Here is a 21396-nt window from a genome sequence, read left to right as displayed (position 1 = left end):
TAGCATACTAATGATGTCCAAGCTAATGGATAATCTTACCCAGTGGTTTTATGTAGATGTTAAATAGAAGGGGTGAGAATTTTGAGCCCTGAGACACCCCAAAAATAAGGGACTTTATCTTTTATTGGCAAATCTTTATTCTGTTAGTCATCTGATTTATATACTGCTTTCTTCCATGGTTTGATCTGCTGAGTTCTTAGATGGGAGAGCACCAGGAAATCCTACACTTATAAGTTAGGTTGGAAACTTGGAAGACCATCCCAGCAGACAGCAATGGAAGGCCATTTCCTTATCACTTTTGTGGGGATGGGAGGAGAAATGTGTAAATAGCAAATGTATATTTCTTCTTGGGTTCATGGACAAAATGGAGAATTGTATGGTGATTCTTCCATGATGGGACAGGCTGAAGGGTCAATGAGTGATGTACCTCATGCTTCTAAGTCATCATGACCTTCAGGATTGCACTCAGGAATGAAAAACTCTATTCCAATCTTCAGAAAATTCCTATGTGGAAAGGGTTTGGTCTTGCTAGCTGGAGAAAATTGAATCACTGGCCCAAGTATTATTCTACTGTCACATCTCTAGTGATATCTACATGGAGCTTTTAATACCTCTCATTAGGCCAAGCCCTGGATATAACATTTCTCTTGGCAGATAAGGACCCTCAAAGACCTCAAGCTCTTGTAAAGTTTGCACCTGTAGCCAGTAGAACCTGTGCGTTATTAATGGTAACTTAATTTTGGGCTGATGTTTTTGGCTGTATTGTGTAGAGCAGAGTACTCACAAAGCACTAGAGCATTATATTGTTTTTACCCTATTTTATTATATAATTTCCTCCCCTCTGTTTTGACTTTTATTTATGCTTTCCTCTGTCTTATTTTATTGTATTTAATCCAATTGTTCAGATATGTATGTTGGGTTTGTGACCTGTAATGAAGTAATTCAGTTCAATATATTACAGTACAACCATTCTTCTAGCCTCCTTTATTAAGGGACTTAGTTATACAAGATGTAACTTGGAGAAATGATCAGGGAAAACAAAGAGGGCAATCTTCTTTTGAGCAAGGTAGATAATAGAAAAATAGCCATAGCTAGAGTTGCATTGATGAGGACCAACAAAATGAACATAAATGGTCATTAAAGCTTGTGAGTTCTCCAGAAGCAAGAATCAGAGGATAAGAAAGATAATCCAATAAGATTAGGTCAATGTTGCAAGCCATGAGATCTTCAAGGCAATGTCAGTTCCAAGATAGGGGTTGTGGACTTAAAGCAAAGCCAACATTGGGTGTTTTAGATACCATCATATTTTCAGGGACAGAGAAATGGTTATGTTCCTGGTATTGGGAAACACAAAGATCATAGGCTGTTGGCTGCCATGGTTGATGCACACAAGCATCTTTGCTTGTCACAAAGTAGGGGCAAAGAAACATTAGTCACTACATTAACCAGACCAGACAATAATTTGGTCAACTTGCTGAGTATAAAGTCAAATCATACTGTATAGGGGTCACCCGGCAGTTAAATGCATCTTCCAAGGGACATAAAAATCCATCAAAACTGTGCCAATCCTCAGAACATTAAAAAAAAAATTCCAAAATTCATAGCAAGATTAATCTTTATTAGGCTCCACCAAGATAACACAAACAGGTATGCAAGCTTCTGAGCTCACCAGAACATTTCATCAGACAAGATTTACAAACTACAGGGGAGAAAGAAAACAAGAAAATCCTCCAACGACATTTTAAAATTCCTGCAGGCTAAGCAGTGACTGTAAATGTGAAGTGTAAGCCTGGAAAATCCAGGTTCTCCAAGCATTTGACTCAAATTCTAAAAATAATACCAAGTAAATTAGGGTTCACAATCAGCTTGCAGGATTTCAGTCCCTAGTCTGACTTCCTATGGAACAAACAAAATGTATTTTGGGAATAAATGAATCTCCAGGTTTTGAATTATAGGGATCTAAAGGAGTCAAAATACTCAATTAAAATTTGCATGTCTGGATATCTTCCAAGAATGTATCTTTTTTGGACATATCATGAATTTGCCAGCTTGCTTCCAAGATTAATAAGATCATGGTCTCAAATGTCCTGCATTATCACTGGACCAGTTAGCTGCATTGGCAACATCTACCACCTGGACCAGCTCCAGACTGCTGCACCATTAGTAAAGACAGTGGAGCAACATTCTATGTAATCATGATACTTTCGGCTCAGCCCCCTTGCACTGTTGGAGCCTGGGTTTCTACTTTTACTACTTGCTTTTGCATAATCAACTTATAAAAGATCATATTCTCTTAATAGAGTATCTCTGGGGGTCTCCAAAACTGGCAGACAACGCAGGGAGAACTTGTTTCAGCACCCTTTCCCATGGAGACATCCAGGTTATTATGTGGAAGGCTGGTTCCAGATCTTTGAGGTCCTACACAAGATGAATATCATTTTGGACCAGGATGGATTGAGCAAGTTAAAGTGATACCACTTTGCAGGAACACTGAGGTACAAAAGGAACCAGGATTTTCATGATCATCTTGGCCACTTCCTGAGCAATCATGAAAGAAACAAAGCTAATTTGGGTTGACAAACCCTTGTGAATTTAAGCAGGAATGGACTTTTTTTTTTTTTTTAATATACTGGGCAGTATTTCACCAGGGATAATCAGGGTTGCAGGGAGCAGTGACAAAATGCTAAGTCAAAAGTAGATGGGAATGCTTTTTTGGGAGGTGGGGTAGCCTTTTCTCCCCCTCCTCTTGAGACCCTCTTTTCATTCTTCCAAGTGGCGGATTGCAAGGAAGGGACAGACAATTTTGCATGACAATCTCTTGCATACAAGTTAGAAATGAGGCCAAGGACTGCATGAAATTAGCTCAAGACTGGATGACACCCCATACCTAATCTAATGGTACTTTGCATATTGAACTGCAGCCAAACTCCTGTTTATTTCATAAATCTGGATTGTAATGCAGCCACCTGTTAAAACTAAAGGCAGGGAGATTCAGGGCTGTCCTTTCAACAACACATAATGGGGTGAATGCAACCTGGCTGATGTAAAGAGGGGACTGGATGCATTCATAGAGGATTGGGTTATCAGTGGTTACCATGGCTGTTTGCTACCTGAAGAACCACAAGCAGTGTGTCTTGATTACTAGCTGCTAAGGAACAAACATAGAAGGGAGTAATTGCGTTCTGGATGCTTTTTGTAAGCTTCTTGATTCTGGTTGGCCCCCAAGACAAAAAATGCTAAAATGGATGGACCCTTGATCTGATCTAGCCTTAGGCTCTCCAAATTTCTTATGGATTGCACCATATAGCCCCCTGCAATGTCACAAAACTGATATCCTAAAGGTATTGTTTTAACTACCAGTGTATGACTGATGAATGACTAAAGTTAGTACATTTGGAATAAATCACAAGGCATAGAGATGCATATCCAAGCAGTCCTGGGCATAAGCTATAGGCAGTCTGACAAGTAGAGAAACAAAATAGGGCAATTTACAAAAGAGAAAATGGAACTTCACTGTAATAAAAAGTATTGGAAAAACAGATTTGATCCACAGCAGCGTCTCTCTGATCAGGGGATCAGCCCTGCATCTGGAAATAAAATGTGGTAATGATATTTAAACGACAGAACAAACTGAAAAAGCAGAGAGAGAAATCATCCCTTCCCCAAGTTCTGCATGTGATGGAGTGAGGAGCTCCAATGAAAACGCTTCCAGAAATGAATTGTGGTGGCAACGTGTGTGCTTATGGGAGCAGTCCTTATGGGCCCGCTTCTTAACACCCCTCTGATTAGTCCATCTGGAGTCACAGAAGAGAATCAGAGTGCAAATCCAGCTTTTGAAACAAGTTCAAAGCTTAGCTCTGCAATCCAGCAGCAATTACCCCAGAGAATCTGAGGCAGATATTGTAAGATTCCTTATCTGGAGCAAATCCTCTAAGTTATTCCCATTTTACTATCTACTTTTCAGCTCTAGCGTGTCCTAGGAGAATTGGTACAGGAGGGAAGATGTAACCTGGCCTGTTCTAGCATGCACAGAAAAATTGCTGGGGGGTAAATTGCCCTGGCTGCCTGTAGTTCTGTGAAATACCAATTTCTGAGCTAGAGAATTCTTGAGTAATCTTTTACCCTTTTCTTATATAGCTGATATGCTTGAGTTCTACCATTAATCAATGAGAACCTCTTATGAAATAGAAGATACTTCCAATCAGATGCTATTTCTAGTTTAATTGCAGCCCTCTAAGCAATCCTAGGGCCTTAGAGAGAACCTTGGCCCAGACTGTCTGGTAGGAAAGCCAAAAGACTCTAGCATGAAAGGGGTGGAAAGAAAGAATGACTTGATGCCATAATTCATGGCCTTCTGGAATCCTCCCATTACCTTTGCTCACATACAATCAAGATTTACCTCTTGTACTATCTTTGTAGCATCCTGTAGGAAGACATCTACCTGCATGGCCAGGATCTCCAGGCTGACCGCGAGCCCCAGGAAATCCAAGGGGACCAGTATTGCCTGGGGGTCCTTTTGAACCTTGTTTGCCAAGCACTGTTTCTCCTGCAGATCCTAGGTGAGAAAAAAATCAGAAATAATATTCTATCAGTCCAGGCTATTGATACACTTTGGCTTAAAACCGCAGAAATAGGAGAAAGAACTGGATATGAATGGCTGAGTCCTAATCATACAGAGCTCAGTTCAGGTGGCAACATCTACAGTAGCTAACCATGGCCATTCTCCAAAATACAGTGAGCAGATTGGACATACTCAGTACTTGGATGCAAGATCACCAGGAAATCAGTATCCATGCAGATTTTTTGGCAAGATACCCAAATGGCTATGATTGCCTTCTGGGAAGGTTTTTTGAGTTCCAACTCCAATTCCTAACCCTAGGAATCCCTGAGGGTCTCCCATCCAAGCGTTAGCCGGCCTGCTCTGCTTACTTTCAAAGTCTAGACATTAGCCATTAGAGCTCTCTTCACTGATAGCTTCTAGCCTGTACTTGAATACACCCTGGGAGGAGGACTCTACCATCCCTGTGGGTGATTGGTTCTGCAGTTGCACTGAGCTTAGAATTAGGATATTTTGCCTAACTTTCAATGGGACTCTGTGTCCTAGTAACTTAAATCCATTATTTTGTGTCCTGTACTCTGGGGGAAAAAAAGAACATCCTTCTATTTTAACTTTTGCTTGATATGACGTCTGCATGGCAGGTAGATGCAACATCATCCTTGAAAAATATATTGTTTGAGAGAGTAGACATCATTTATCCTGATTTTTTCTCTTCATGTCAGTGATGAATGATCATACCTGCTTGACCTCTTGGTCCTTCAGAGCCTTCCACACTTGATCCAGAAGAGCCTTTTTCCCCCTTGGGCCCAGGGATACCTGATAGAGGAGAGGAGCGATTTTAAAAAATCCTGTTCATGTTCTAGTTTTGACCTCACTTCCCCAAACTCCTGCGTGTACACTTTGGAAGAGTAGTGGGAGAAGATCATACCAAAGAGGTAGAAATACATGGTCTGGGACCAGGATGTTAGATGAGCTCGTCCTAGGAGGTACAGTAACGTACCTGTTGGTGTGCCCCAACAGTGTGTGTTGTTCTTGATGTTTGATTGCATCCTGACTTTTTGGACACCTTTCTGTGGATGGTCCTATATTTCACTACCTTCTCTTGGGAACCACCAACAGCAGTGAAAAAACTTCATTTGACCCACTCTGGAAGCTCAGCTAGGAGAACATCTATATAATCAGCTGCATCTGCAAGCAAGTAGAGATGCTTCTAAGATGTAAGTGTAGATCACGGAGAAAAAAGGCTGAGTGACAGATTTAGGTTGGTGTGTGATCTACCTTCTGTAGTCTGCCAATTAAATCAGCAACTTTGACTCTTGCTTGCGTGTAGAAGTAAAAACATCACCAAGGGAGCTTTAAATGTCTGTTCTTGCTGTTGGAGAATTTTTCTTGCTGAAACCACCTTCTTGGGTTCTGAGGATAACCCAGTAGTGTCCAAAAGAGGGGGGCATAGGTTGATTCTTAAATGGAGGCTTAATCTTTTAATTAATTCAGAGAGGCTGCTACGATGACCTGGCATTTGCAACGAAATGGAGAGCTGTGTCCTCCTCAAAGTGGGTTGTTTTTAGCTCTAAATCAAGAGGGGAGAGAAACAAACTGAAACAGACTGTGGTGCTTTGTTCCTCTCTTTTGAAGGCTCAGGAATGAGCTAATCCAAAAATAAAACCAACGGGTATGCATTTCCCTGCTCTCGGCAGCATCTGCAGACAGGAGTCAAGATGGTAGGTGGAAAGTCACCGTGCAAGCACTGTCTCTTTTATACTTGTGTGGGATGTGTGTACAAAAAGGGCAGGGTTTACAGTGTGACACTCTTGTCTACCATCTTGCCAATTTGACCCCCTGCCCCCATGGATGCTTCTGCCTACTGCAAAATTGTGTGAAAAGCCTCCCCATATTGGCTGAAATGCCCCCTGCCTTTACCTAGACCTTGAAGAGTCATTGAATTTGATTCCTTATGGTTTAGAAGATGGTGAGATTTGGAGCAGTATACAAAGGGGTTTACATGATGGATTGGCTGAAATCTCCTCCTCTCTTTCCCCACTACATCTTCTTCTCAGCCCTAAAAAGTCATGGAAGCTTTTGTCTAGGCGGATACAAGCAAGGTTTAGGTTGAATGGATTTGGGGGAGCATGTCATGGGCTTTCTTTCAAAATGCCTGCCCTGAAGAGGACGGCCTGCATGCACAGTAACAGCCACAGGCCATTCTGGGCACTGCCAAATATAAAACTTATATGAAGAAGTCAAACGGGTGGGACTGTTTCTCACTCCTTCCCCCCCAGTTCTCCTGGGTGATCTCTACCATCCCAGATTATCCTCACCATTTTTCTAGTTGGATGGGTCAGTTCCAAGCAAAGTAGTGCACTGTGGTCTGGGACCCTGCTTATTTTCAAAAAATGCCTCTGGGCCCCCTGTACCCCAAAACATTCTGGTAAGTGAAGAGAATGCTTTTGCTGAAGTTTCATAGCATGCCTGAGTCCAATTTATGTGTTTGAATTAAAACAAGGTCTTCAAAAATTCAGGTAGAATAGGAGGTTTAGCAGAATCCAAGGGAAGACGCTCATCTGGACATTTATTTATCAAGTCCTGGCCTAGGATTCCACCTGGATCTGCCTTTCATCTGAAGAATTCTAAGAAAATTATTTATTTTCATAGGAAGCTACCTTGGAGAGGAAGGAAGATGACCTTGAGAGAAATGTGCAGGAATCATTACCTAGGCAAAAGAGGCTGAAACATTTTTGAAGTCCAGAACAATGAGATAACATTCAGAAGCAGCTCAGGCAGACACCTCCCTGATTCACTGAAGCATAAGGAGGAGGAGGAGGTCCAGCACAATCAGACGTGCAAGATTTTGCTATTGTAGCCAATCTCAATAAAAGTAATGTTAGCCTTCATGTGGAATTGATTTCCTGGTCGGGTCTATCTAATGGGACTGACATTATCTAACTCTAAGACAAACCCATCTAGTTTTGCATCGTTTTCTGTTAACAAATTCTGTTAATGCCACCCAGAGTCACTTTATGTGAGATGGGTAGCTATATAAATATGATAAATCAATCAATGAATAAAATAAATAAAATATCCAGTGGTGTGCCCTATACCTTTCCTTGCTTACCTCTTTCTCCTGGATATCCATCTCTTCCTGGAAGTCCAGGCATCCCAACTTCTCCTCTTTCACCTTTCATGCCAGGGAGGCCAGGGAGACCAGGTGGCCCAGGTTCTCCAGCCTTCGGTTTATCCTCCCAGATGGGAACAGGTTTCCGTGAATGTTCATGGATGAAAGAGTCAAACTTTAACACATGAGCTGGAGTAGAAGAATGGAAAGAAATGAGATTTTCCTTCTTGCCCTGCATCTGTTCTGCTTCCTGTCCTTTAGCAACATATTTTTTTAAATGAACAATATTTTTTTTCCAAATATATAAAATCACCTTCAAATTGAGCATGATTCTTTTCAATATCATGGACTTATCCATGTACTTTTCTTGGCATCCACATGGAAATGGTTTTCCATTTCTTCTTCTAGGATGAAGATGAAGATGATGATGATGATGATGATGATGATGATGATGATGATGATGATGATTTTGACAAGCCAGTCTGGCCTCCAACCCCAGTATTCCCTGGTCATGTCTCATCCATATCCAAGTACTAACCAGGGTTGACTTTGATTAGCATTTTGAGACCATCCAAGGTCAGCTTAATGACCTTTGAGACCATCCAAGGTCAGCTTTGTAGGACATTCAGTTATAAGCATCTACACAAGCTACTGAAGAGTTGACATGTCCTCTCTTAAAATCACTTTGTATACATGGATCCAGCTATCATGAAGTCACCATCAGCTGCAAAATCTCCCCTACCATCATCTCTGAAGTTCTCAGGAAAAGGAGCTCCAACAGTTAATCAGACGAGGGTTAAAAAAATCAAGATGATGGGAATGACTGTGTGATAGAAGCCCTGCCCCCTTTTAGGTATGTCATGAAGCTTGAAGTCACCATCTTGGTTTTTTGATACCCCCAGCAGGCACTTCCGGAGTTAATGGATTTATTTTCTACCAGAGAAGAAGGGTGGAGGTGGCAGCTACTAGCTAATTCCCCCATCATGGCTAAGTGCATTCAACTCATTTTCCTTACCCCTTGGACAAAGTATGAGATATTTCACACTGGGGAAAGATCGTTGAATAGTCAGAACTATGGCAATCAAAATCCAGACTTAAATGAAGAAGATGCACCAGTTTGGGGGATAGGGATATAAAGAAGTGGTAGGGAGGGAAAAATAAGTAGCAATTTAAAACAACAACAACAACCAATTAAATAGAAGACTGTCTAACAAGTGTACTCTTGGCAGTTTTACAAAATCTGAAAATTATTTGGAAGTAACAAGGATCATCTATGACAGTGTTGTCCAAACTTGGCCACTTTAAGATGAGTGGACTTCAATTCCCAGAATTCCCCAGCCAGCCATGCTGGCTGGGGAATTCTGGGAGTTGAGGTCCACTCATCTTAAAGTGGCCAAGTTTGAACAACACTGATCTATGATAAGTGAATAATTTTTAGTGGGCCATTCCAAAATTTGACAGCATGAAATCAAGTGGAGGACATGGACAAGGAAGATAGAATATGGAAAGAAGGAACTGGCCATGTCATCTCTTGACTGGACTACTGTAATTTGTTCTACCTGGAGCTGCCTTTGAAGATCACCTGGACATTTTAACTGGGACAAAATATAGCTGAATGTGTGGGAATGTCCCAGTTGTTTCATCAGAGACATGTACTGTGGGAGCTGCGCTGATTGTCACATTGTTTCCAGATATAATTTAAGATGCTGGTAATAACCTATAAAGGGGTTTGGAACCTGGGTAAGTCTACTTGCTCTAAGTGAAATCTGCCTGTCTCTCAAGAGATGCTAATTGAGAGGCATACTGAAACTCCTTACTCCTCATGAAGAATGGCAGGAGGGGACTCAGAAACAAGGATTCTCTGTTGGAGCTCTCCTTCTGTGGGATCAGTTATCTGCAGAAGTAAGACTGCATCCTCACTAATCCCATTTTAAAAGCTTGCCAGGACCTGGTCATTCAGGCAGTATTCAGGGATTGAGGAGTCAATGGAGAATGTGCTGGGCATGTGTGCAAGCACTGGTTATCATTGTTACTATAACTGTTGTTATTGATGATGATGGACCATATTTTATATGGTAATACACATCTTTTGTATTTTATATGGTAATACACACATCTTTTGTAAGCTGCCTCATTGATATGGCATAAACCCATCTGTTATAAATAAATAAATAAATCCTTCATTTAGCAAACGCTATGTAAACTTACCTGTGTACACTTTTGGTTACTTAGAGACTGGGTTCACCCAACATATTAAACCATATTGACAAAAGACAATCAAAGTGCTTGCACAGTAGACTTCTCCCAAATTAATAAGCTGTATGTTCAGGGACATCCAAGGGGGAGGTTAAAAAAGTCAAGAATATATGCATGGCTGTGTAATGAAACCCATGGCTTTTTAAATCTCCCCCTTTGAATGTTCCTGCATATGACGGTTTAATGCGATGGCCTGCTTCAGACAACATGCCAAGACAATGGCTGGGTTCCCACAGCATGTTGAATCACAAATCACCCAACCCAATTCCAGTCTAATTAACATGTTCTGCCAACCCATCCAAAATGTAGCATGCGTCATAAATATCTAGAGAGATGGGCCAGTTGTAGTTTAATAATCCATGGCTAGACCTGGTCGATACCCATTTTTGCAAAATATAGGTACATTGTTGAAATTTCAAATGAAGAAAGAAAAAGCTAGTGGTATCTGCAGGGGTAAAAGATGAAGATGGAGGATGCCCCTGTGTTTCAATAGGACTCCACAGCCTATTGAAACACAGCCTCCAATCCTTCAGTAAAGTCGAGGCAGCTATTTTTGGATTCCTACCTGCAGCTTGGATTTCATCCAGCTCCTTGGAACTGCCTTTCCTTTCCTTTCCTTTCCTTTCCTTTCCTTTCCTTTCCTTTCCTTTCCTTTCCTTTCCTTTCCTTTCCTTTCCTTTCCTTTCCTTTCCTTTCCTTTCCTTTCCTCTCCTTTCCTCTCCTTTCCTTTCCTTTCCTTTCCTTTCCTTTCCTTTCCTTTCCTTTCCTTTCCTCTCCTCTCCTCTCCTCTCCTCTCCTCTCCTCTCCTCTCCTCTCCTCTCCTTTCCTTTCCTTTCCTTTCCTTTCCTTTCCTTTCCTTTCCTTTCCTTTCCTTTCCTTTCCTTTCCTTTCCTTTCCTTCCTCTCCTCTCCTCTCCTCTCCTCTCCTCTCCTCTCCTCTCCTCTCCTCTCCTCTCCTCTCCTCTCCTCTCGTCTGCAATAATATTGAAATGGTTTCCCTTTTATTTCTTACAGGATAATTTTTTTATCCCAGTCTAGCCTAAAGCCCTGGGATTTCCAAGGATATTAACCAAGCTTGTTCCTCTTGCTAACCATTCACTGATGCCCTGATTAAGAAAGATGTTCTGCACTTGTAATATTCTGTAAACCACTATCCTCTTGCCCATGTTCTTAGAAGCTCATTAAAGTTTATTTGCCGTATTTGATTTACTTTTAAATGCAATATATCTTACATATTATTAGCTGCATTTATATTGTTTAGCTATTCTGCTTTCCATACCCTGCTATTTGCTCTAATCCCAAAGCAAAGTCCTGCCCTTAACCTGAAAAGAGTTGTGCACCCCTGTTCCTATTGCAAATACAAATCAGAAAAATAACCTACTTTTGGTGTGTTTATGTGCCTGCCTACATACTAATATTTCTGTGTGTCGCTGCTCTGGACTTGTTTCTTTTCAATTCATCTGTCTAGCCAACAATAGTAAAGTCATCCATCTGATTTGGAAATGGAAGGCGTGTTCACAAGCATTTCTACAGAACACCTCAGGGAGAAAGGGAGAAAAAAAGATCTGTTTTCTCTCCTTCAACCTTGGAAGAGTTCTAAATTGATTTATCAAACTGACACCAATGGATGGATTTCCCTCCCTCCCTCCCTCCTTCCCTCCCTTTATCTTTCTTCCTTTCCTTTCCTTTCCTTTCCTTTCCTTTCCTTTCCTTTCCTTTCCTTTCCTTTCCTTTCCTTTCCTTTCCTTTCCTTTCCTTTCCTTTCCTTTCCCTTCCCTTCCCTTCCCTTCCCTTCCCTTCCCTTCCCTTCCCTCTCTTCCTTCCCTTCCCTTCCCTTCCCTTCCCTTCCCTTCCCTTCCCTTCCCTCTCCTCTCTTCCTTTCCTTTCCTTTCCTTTCCTTTCCTTTCCTTTCCTTTCCTTTCCTTTCCTTTCCTTTCCTTTCCTTTCCTTTCCTTTCCTTTCCTTTCCTTTCCTTTCCTTTCCTTTCCTTTCCTTCCCTTTCCCTTTCCCTTTCCCTTTCCCTTTCCCTTTCCCTTTCCCTTTCCCTTTCCCTTTCCCTTTCCTTCTTTCTTTTTCAGTCCTGAATACCAATATCTAAATGATGAGACAGTCTGAAAACATACTTGCATTGTTTCAGGTTTTCAGCCTATTTATAGACAATGAATCTATACATGGTTGCATAAGGAATCTTCATGGGGGGAGGGGCTAAAATTCATTCATCCAGCCTGTAGTCCTTTCACTTGCCATCACTTGGGGGTGGGGGACTATTATATAATCTAATTCTTGCAGGCCTTGGGGAAGCATAGCAGTTACCATCTGATGATTACCTGGAAAGCATAATCACTTCCGTCCTCAACATAGACATAATGTCTGGAAACACCCTAAGTTGGTTGGTCTTGAAGGTGCTACCAGAATTAATATCTCCTTTTTGCATAGACTACACAGGTCTTCTCCCCAGCCCCTCTCCATATTTTGCTTATTTTTTCAAAACTTGACAGGGGTATTTTTCTCTTTTTGCTACCAACCCCTTTTCCCTAATTTAGCCAAAAGTTCTCTGTTGAGAATTTTGGATCCAAATCTATTTCAAAGTTAACATATTTTTAATGTACAATCTCAACTGAGTTGTATCAGTTGACATTCAGCTTTCACTATGTTCTTCTCAATTAGTGGTGATGGGTGCATCATTGGAAGACCTGAAAGACCAGATTGGGCATAGTTCATCCTGGAGAATGTCTATCTATATGGTCACTAAGCATCAACACCAACTTGATGGCACATAACAAAATCAATTGTGTTCTTGAGGGATTATCAGTGAGGCAAATTTGCATTCAGAACCAGGTGGCAGCAGGTTTTTACAACCATCTTCACTTCAGTTGAGCATTGAGAAACACAAAAGGGAGACTTCCTTTGACTACATAACATTTGCTTATTCATGGGATGAAGTGTAATAAGGTTTTCTGCAGCAGGTAGTTAATTCTGTCCCTTCTTTTCAGCAATAAAATAAGCAGGGGAAATCCTGAAGCAAATAAGGCATCAGTACAACAGATAGATAGCCACAGCTGATTACTTTCAGATGTCTCCATATGCACATTGGCATTGTTCTCTTGACATACTGAACTGATTGTTCATAGCCAAACCACAGCTAATTGATGCAGCCCATTAACTCCAAGTTAGTTTTACCCTCAAACAGATCTGGATTTGTTTGGAACTAAGCTAATTTCCTGCCAATCATATAATTCCTGTACATTGTGAAAACGTCCCGTCCAATGGCGATGACTCAGACAAAATCCTAGAGGTCTTATAAACATGAGATGTCTCTAGACCAGCGTTTCTCAACCTTAGCAACTTTTAGATGTGTGGACTTCAATTCCATGCTGGCTGGGGAATTCTGGGAGTTGATGAGCAAACATCTTAATGTTGCCAAGTTTGAAAAACACTGCTGTAGGTGGAAGGAAAGAAGAGGAGGAGGAGGAGGAGGAGGAGGAGGAGGAGGAGGAGGAGGAGGAGAAGGAGAAGGAGAAGGAGAAGGAGAAGGAGAAGGAGAAGAAGAAGAAGAAGAAGAAGAAGAAGAAGGGAGGAGGAGGAGGAGAAGGAGAAGGAGAAGAAGAAGAAGAAGAAGAAGAAGGAGAAGGAGAAGGAGAAGGAGAAGAAGAAGAAGAAGAAGAAGAAGAAGAAGAAGAAGAAGAAGAAGAAGAAGAAGAAGAAGAAGAAGAAGAAGAAGCAGCAGCAGCAGCAGCAGCAGCAGCAGCAGCAGCAGGAGCAGGAGGACCAACAGCAAGATGGATAGATTCAGTTACAGTGGTGATTGGTACACCATTGGAAGACCTCAAGGACCAGGTTAGGGACAGATGGAGAAAATCTATCATGTGGTCACTAAGAATTGACAGTGACTTGATGGCACATAATAAAAAAAAACCCCAATTTTCCTCTAGGAGCTCAAGATGGCATACATAGTATTCCATCCTCCAATTTCTCCCCATAATAACAGGTTGGTTGCTGCAAAGAAACCTAGGGGGTTTCAGTGGCTGAGCACAGGCTAGAACTTGGATCTTCTTGTAGTTGAAGATCTTTACTGCTATATCACACCAACTTTCAAAGATAATTAGCTTTCCTTAGTGTACATATCTATAGTTACATAGATTTATATATCAATTCTTTCCCATTTCTTTTTTCTTACAGCAACAATCCATGAGATGGGTTAGGATGAGAGAAGGGAAGTGGCTCCCAGTCCTCCAGGGAGCTTCCATGGCTGAGGGGGACTAGAACCTGGGTCTCCCCACTCCTTGCCTTCACCCCTGCACCACCCTGGCTTTCATTTGGCCGCTAAAGTCTCCTCTATTTATTTTACATTTTTGAGCAGAAGTCTGAATCTTGCCTCAAATTACTTATGAGAGAAGAAGAAGCTCTACTGGAAAGCAAATGAAATTAATTGACCTAGAGAATGGACAATAACATGCTGATATGTAAATTGATCAGCTGGCTTGGAACAGAAGCCTTGCAGGGCATCTGAACACATCACCCAGTCCTGCTACACGTGCCTTGCTGTCCACCCCACACCTCATCTGCAGAAAACCATACAGCCAAGACAGTTGCAGAGGTGAAAGTCACAAGGAAGACTTTGCGCTGGGATATACTTACACTGGATCAGACGCTCACAAGCTTGGTTTACCAGATGATAAATGGTAGACAAAGACTGTGCTTCACCCTAGGTGGAAAGAGAGGAAGGAGTTGTGCTTTACATAAAAGAGATGAAGGGGGAGGAGCTGAGAGGCCGCTGCTAATTGAACTCCTCTGTTGTGGATCACAAAGGTGGCCCAACCCTTGCTATTTTGCAGGCACCATGCAACAAAGCCAGACAAAAGTTAGTCATCCTCACCAGAATTATTCCTGTTGGGGATGATGGACTTTCAAATCGGAAAGCATCTTATCAGAATTACTCAATACATGATTACCGCAGCAAGGCTTTTGTATGCACCATTTTGGAAAACCCAGACACTACCAACAATACAAGAATGGTTGCTAAAACTGATGGAAATGGCAGAAAATGATAAACTGACTTGTTTATTAAAAGAAAAATCAAATAATTATTACCTTAAGGAATGGAAACCATTGATGGACTACTTGCAAAATGCAGGCGGGGCGAAGCTTACATGGGAATTTGAAGATTAGATTATAAATGCAATGGGATATGTTTTGACAAAGAATTATTCCTACTTAATGCATTAAAAACTAGCACCTACTGTATGACACTCTTATTATTCTTAAGACCAGAGATAGATTGGAAGCGATCTATTTTTCATGCCTTTCTTCTTTTTCTTTTACTTTATCTCATGCTTTCTTTTCCTTTTCTTTATAATTTGTATTTTCAATTTTCTTTTTCATTTCTAACTTTTAACTTTGTAATTTTAAAATTTCAATAAAATATTATTTTAAAAAAAAGTTAGTCATCCTCTAAATTTTGGAAGAAGAAAGATCAAATAGGCACGTGTGTGTGATTTATAACTAAAAGTACATTTGGGAACTGCTATTTTTTATTCTTAAATTGGAGAGGAGGACCACATTCGGTACTCCCACCTCAATGAATTTTGATGTGGCATATTCCAGAAAAGACTGCTGTACCTTGCTCTCTGAACATCTAGATCCACTTTCTTCCCAGATTTCAGGTAATGATAGAGTTCATTTTCTTAAACATGCAACTCTGGGCATATTTCAAGACTGTCTGAGGTTCAACTTGGAATTAATTTTGTGTTTGAAATCTAGAAGACATGTTTTAAGGTGTGGGCATTTCTAATATGGTAACCATTTTTATGTTTTAAGAAATAAAAAGAATATTAAATATGAAGAAAAGTGGAAGATAAATATTAGTATTTATAAATACTAATAAAAAATAAAAATAATGAATATATGTCCTTTTATGTTTATTTCTTTGTCAGATTTATATCCCATCGTTCTCCAGGAGCTCAAACTCATGTTTATGGCACTTTTTCCTCCTTTAGTCTGACTAGCACAACACATAGTAAGGATGCTAGCTTTTGCTCCTTGCAGAGAGAGAAGAAAAAAAAACTTTTCTGAATGTGTTGAGGCAACCAATTCATTTGCAAAAGCCTTTTTCTGAGCCATTAACATAATAAGAATGGCTCATTAGGCACGAATGCGTGTATATTTGAAGGCGGCATTCATTCCAATTGCCTTCTTCCATGTCCTGACACTGTGATTTTTGAAGAGGGGTTGTGACATTCATTTCCACATATTCTCCTAAATGCATTCACCACTATTGGACACGTGAATTTGAACACTTTGTGTAGACAACTCAATCTGCCCCCACTCTCTTTTTCATTCCCGAAAGGTAGGATTCCAATACTCATTTGTACAACGTTTTCTATCAATGGTTAGAGTCATACTCATTATGAAAATCAAGCCAGGCAAGATTCTGATGAATATAATTTAAAACTAGATTAAATTAAAATTTAAATTATGCTCATGATCTTGGCAGCATCACTATTCACCGCAAAGCCTTCTGGAATAGCTTGGTCTTTTGGAAGGCTATTCATAATGAAGATAATCTTGCTTCTGAGAAAGGCCATTTCATGGGTGGGATGGTGGAATGGTATGTGAGAGTGATCTTGGGAGACAGGAGGAAGAGCCACAGACTAGACCATGGTCAGATAAGAAGCAGCTGAGCCTGCAGAAAGAATGGGGCATGGCAAACATCTCAGAAGGGGCCCTTCCTCAGGTTTCTGGAGGGTAAAAGAGAAGGAGGGGAGAAACCCTTTCAGACTTGCAAGATTCTGTTAATGTAACCTTACAATAAAGATACAGCTAGTACTTCTGGGTGTGCTTCTTGTCCGGACTACCTCGAAGGGCTAACAGACAGGGAGACATAACGGAAACATCACACATTCTGGCCTTGTCCTCTTTTTATTTCCTAGAAACATGATTTCTAGGAAACCAGCTGAACTCTTATGGCAGCTTGTCACAAGCCAGCATCCCTCAAGATGTATTAGACTATGCTACCCATTATAGCCAGCCAAAATGACTGAGGATGATGTGAGTTGTAGTCCATCTGGCATTAGGAAAGGCCACCTTATGAAATTTCATCTCTCCTAACTGTTTCTGGATGAATCATTTCATGAGTTTGGGGGAGGACAGGACTATGTTTGTCAATCCCCTTTCCAACTACAGTCAGAACTAGATATTTTATTTTTATCAATGGCTGAGTCTTTGGTTTTTTTAAAAGCCATTCTCCTGAACTCCCACATGATATATCCTCGTTGATATATTTGTGATGCAAACACATTTTCATTTCCTTGCTCAGGTTGTGTTTAATTTTGTGTAAAAACTGCGTATTGATTGATCCAGGAGGTATCATCAAAAAAGGCATTGTTTGACACAAGGTTGCCTTGCAACTGCATCTCTCTCCATGTATTACACACCCCAGTTTGTGTATGTGTGTTCCTTACAAGAGGTAAGAGAATAATCAAATCACTGAAAGCAGTTTGAAACTAGGCACTGCTATAATCCATAAAAACTCATAATAAAATAAACCTGAACCCCATTTTCATTCTGTTATGAGCTTTTATGGATTATAGCAATGTTTACTGTTTTCAGCAGTTGGATTATTCTCTCACCTCCTCTAAGGAATACGTATACCCAAAAGGAAGTGTAGTACATTAAGAAATGCAGTTTCAAGGACAGTCTAATTATTCAGTCCCCAAAGAACAGCCATGGAAAGTGGCTTCTTGAAATACTCAGAAATTAATCCATATCTGATAGCAAAATTCCTTTTTCATCATTTTAAACATCAGACCTGTTTGACTAAATGTCTCTTCAGGATCACGTAGCTGCAATTGCATCTAGATTGCCTGTTATTCTGAGAAACAAATAATAAATATAACATCTGCAGAGCAATTTGGGGAGGGGTGAAGAGAAGGAGGAGATGAGGTTTAAAATTAATATGTTCTGGGTGCCAGAAGTTGCCAAAAGAGAGACAAAGGAACAGGAAGGGTTTGAAATTATCCTTTGTGGAATTTGTGTTGCTTGTTACAGGGGTGTCTTCAAAACGGAGAGCGTGCCATTGTGATCCAAGCACCACCCCTTTTGTACATGCAGGTACAAAAGGGGCGGGGCTGATATCACAACACCATGCCCACCATCTTCTCTGCACTGATCCTCCCTTGTAGAAGCTGGTGTTACCATGGATGGTTTATTTGGGTTTTATAAGTGTTGTGAATTGCCAAGAGTTGCTAGATAGGGCTATATACTGAAATCTAATAAATAAATAATTGCACATCTTCCTCCAAATATTTAATGATGGGGATTGTTTTAGGAGAACTATTGAGAACTATCTCAACAGTTTCCTTTTAAGGCAGTGTTTCTCAACCTAGGCAACTGAAAGATGGGTAGAGTTGAAGTCTACCCATCTTCCAGTTGCTTAGGTTGAGAAACACTGTTTTAAGGTATTATACCTTCCTAACAATGTCTTTGATTGCACAGACCGTACCAGAATGTCAAATAAATGAAAACAGCATCTGCAGGGATGGGGTTGGGGGGTCAATGTGGTGGCCACAACCATGTGATCAAAGATCTGCCCTTTCTGACGTCTCCTGTGGACTCCTTGCTAATGGGCATTTCAGAACATCTGATCTTGTTTTGAGGACTCTATATAACAAACAAGAAACTCCTAAGAACTGAGTTTAGAGAAACAGAGTAATAGAATCACAGTCGATAGCAAAGATGTGAAGATGGTTTTGTTTCCTTGGGCTTAAAAAGAGATGAAGAGAGTTGAAGTGTGATGGAGAAATAAAGAAAAGGTAAATCCTAGGGAGAAGGCCAATTGTAATGGACTGTGAGAATAACCCTGAAGAAGAGGAGGAAGAGCCACAACTAAGGCAACAGTCAGATAAGAGAAAACTCAGCCCAAAGCAGGAGTGGAATTGAGAAGCATCTCAGACTTGACCTTCCTTAGTTCTCATTAGGATAAAGGCAAGGGATTACAAAGGCTAAAGATATTACAATAAAAACAAATGTTAGAATAGTTAACAGTGATGAATGGTTGTGGAAGCTGGAGATGGAGAAAAAGCAAGAGAAAGAAGGTGGACACATTCAAATTATAGGTGCAAAGACAATTGCTAAGAGACCATTGACTGCAAGAAAAAACAGTCCATCAGTCCCAGACCAAACAAAGGCTAACTGCTCCTTTGAGACAATGACTAGCAAGTGGAAGCTCAAATACTTTGGCATATGCTACAAGAGGATGATGCTTGACAAGGTTAAGGAAAAGACAGGGAAGACAAGATGGATAGATAGGATCAAGAGCTCATGAGAATGTCCTTGAAAGAACTATGGATTATCATTAGAAACAGATTAAGACAGAGGCATTTGTTCATCCAGTCACCAGAGATCAGACCAAATGAAGGGACACCTAATTAACTATCCCAGATATTTGCAAATTAATTATTTTGGAAAGGCATAGCCTTGACACTGAGTGGCATTTGTTTTCTTATCAAATCCCATCAACCAGCATTATTTTTATAAAATTCAGTATCTTCTTCCAGATTTGTCTTCAAAACTTGGCCATCCCCAACACGCGAAGAAAACAAGCAACTGTATGCCCATGTGAGCAAGAACAAGGCTGGAGAACCTGGTATGGAATGGAGGGGCCAAAATTGGTTAGGAAATTTACAACCCATCCCCTCCACCCAATTCAACTGCAGCCTCATTCTCCTGTGGCTGTACAATGGTGCGTAGTCAGTTCACCACTGGAAAGCCAATTCAGAGTGAAGCAGGAAGCAGTATCTTCTGTCCTAACTATAAATCCATTGGATCTGGAACATGGAAACAAGACAAAGATTTCCCCTCACTGCATATGCCCAGTTAGGATATATGACCCACACCTACCCATCCAAGTTAAAAAAATATGGATCATATTGGTCAGCTATGTTCATTATGTTTCTCTCTGATATCTTGAATAGATTCATGATGTCAGAGAGGGAAGGAATAGGGCAAGATAGGAAATGGTATTGCACATTCTTATGCTTTATAAATGAAAGAAATGTGCATGTACCGAGGCAGATCATTATATACTTTGATTCCACTATTCTTGAGTTTAAAAAGTGGACAGGTATCAATTGCATAGGCCCTCATTTAAAATTTAATGAAAAATACTAAAATCCTTAAATAGTTATCAAAAAACATAAAAGAAGAAACAGAGACTCACTTTCTCCCCCCTTTCTCCTTTTGGACCAGGCAGCCCCTGGAGAAGAAAAAAAACATTATTATCTTCAAGGTATAAATAAAAGAACAATTAAATATATCTACCCCTTGAAAGGAGATGATCCTGTAGGTTTTTAGGTTTGCTTTTTCTCTAGAGGAAAAATGCTGTCCCACAGTGAACAGGCAAACACTTCCAGATATAACAATGCTGGGTCAAAAATATAATTCATTTCCTTATATAGCATTATGCACGCTCATAGCTGCCTTGGAGAAAAAAAGGAACAAAATATGGGTTGCTAAGTGCATCTCCAAGGAGAACCCTCTGAGAGTGCCACACTGAATTCTGTATGGAGGAAAAGTGGGGAATCAAGATAATAAACAGTATTTTCTGATATCAAGATAATAAACAGCTGGACCCTTCTCCCCTAAAACAATTGCTTTTCAGACATCCCTCTGCAGTTCTGCATTTGTGCATGCAATGTGCAAGTAACACTGAGTCCTAAAGAAACTTTATGGACTTGCTAATAGTCACTGATCACTAATAGTCTCCTGTTGAAATGGATAGCATTAATACACTTCAATTCCTTTTTACTTCTCTCTGCTTTCAGTTTTCTGGTTTTACATTCATTTTATGGCCACTGGACGTGTGGCACAGAAGACTTTCACCATAGCACCCCTTTCCAAGCCTTAGGAGCATGCAAGTACAGAAACCTCTGTGCCCCCACGCAGGCAGCTGTACCTCTGTGCTTGTAAGTGGGGTACGTTGCAGAATGAAGCCACTTGTAAGCACTCAGAGTAATAAAGATGTGAAAGTACAATTAGGGAAATCTTACCATTTCAAAAAATGACTTGGCAGACCAGGGTTATTTGCATTTATGAGGTGGCTTGGACTTACAATGCACCCAACTCTAGAATCTTGGAAGAGGTAACAATCTGTTAACTGTGAAATTAAACGAACAGGTTTTGCAATATCCTTGATTGCAGCGAGCAAGTGACAGTGAGAGGGGGGAGTCTTACGGTTGGTCCGACTTCTCCTGGGGGACCTCTTTCTCCAGGGCTACCCCGGGCACCTGCTATGCCTTGGAATCCCTGTGAGCAGAAAGGAGAGGAGCAATGGCTGGAAATGCCACAGGACAGAAATGATCAACCCCTTGAAGTTTAAGGGAATCCAGCAGAATTAGCTTGTAAAAGCAGGAGGAAGAGAATTAGGCATTCAGATTTATTTCATTGCGCCACATAGCTGTGAAAGAATATTAAGA

At 40.6% G+C, this 21396-nt stretch overlaps 1 protein-coding gene across 3 annotated transcripts in view; it reads right to left on the bottom strand.

The window, feature by feature from the left end:
- Positions 1-1113: 1113 nt before the first annotated feature.
- Positions 1114-21396, bottom strand: part of COL20A1 (collagen type XX alpha 1 chain) — a 119085-nt gene continuing 98802 nt past the window's right edge. Inside the window, exons 34-40 of one of the 3 annotated variants that reach the window (XM_088153875.1) lie at positions 21155-21226; positions 20142-20177; positions 14564-14630; positions 7671-7859; positions 5297-5374; positions 4442-4555; positions 1114-3587 (exon numbers count right to left, since the gene is read on the bottom strand). In XM_088153875.1, coding sequence (XP_088010001.1) covers positions 3568-3587; positions 4442-4555; positions 5297-5374; positions 7671-7859; positions 14564-14630; positions 20142-20177; positions 21155-21226 — 576 coding nt within the window. In that variant the 3' untranslated portion in view covers positions 1114-3567. Of the gene's footprint in view, positions 3588-4399; positions 4556-5296; positions 5375-7670; positions 7860-14563; positions 14631-20141; positions 20178-21154; positions 21227-21396 lie in introns of all 3 variants that reach the window. The other 2 variants (XM_025163110.2, XM_088153876.1) reach the window with 2 other exon arrangements.

The sequence above is a fragment of the Python bivittatus genome, unplaced genomic scaffold (genome assembly GCF_059951505.1).
Source record: "Python bivittatus isolate LINGU-HERP-01145 unplaced genomic scaffold, Pbiv_v1 ctg000700_np1212, whole genome shotgun sequence".
Lineage (NCBI taxonomy): Eukaryota > Metazoa > Chordata > Lepidosauria > Squamata > Pythonidae > Python > Python bivittatus.
Note: the sequence above shows the minus strand (reverse complement) of the source record. Positions and strands in the feature narration are given on the sequence as shown.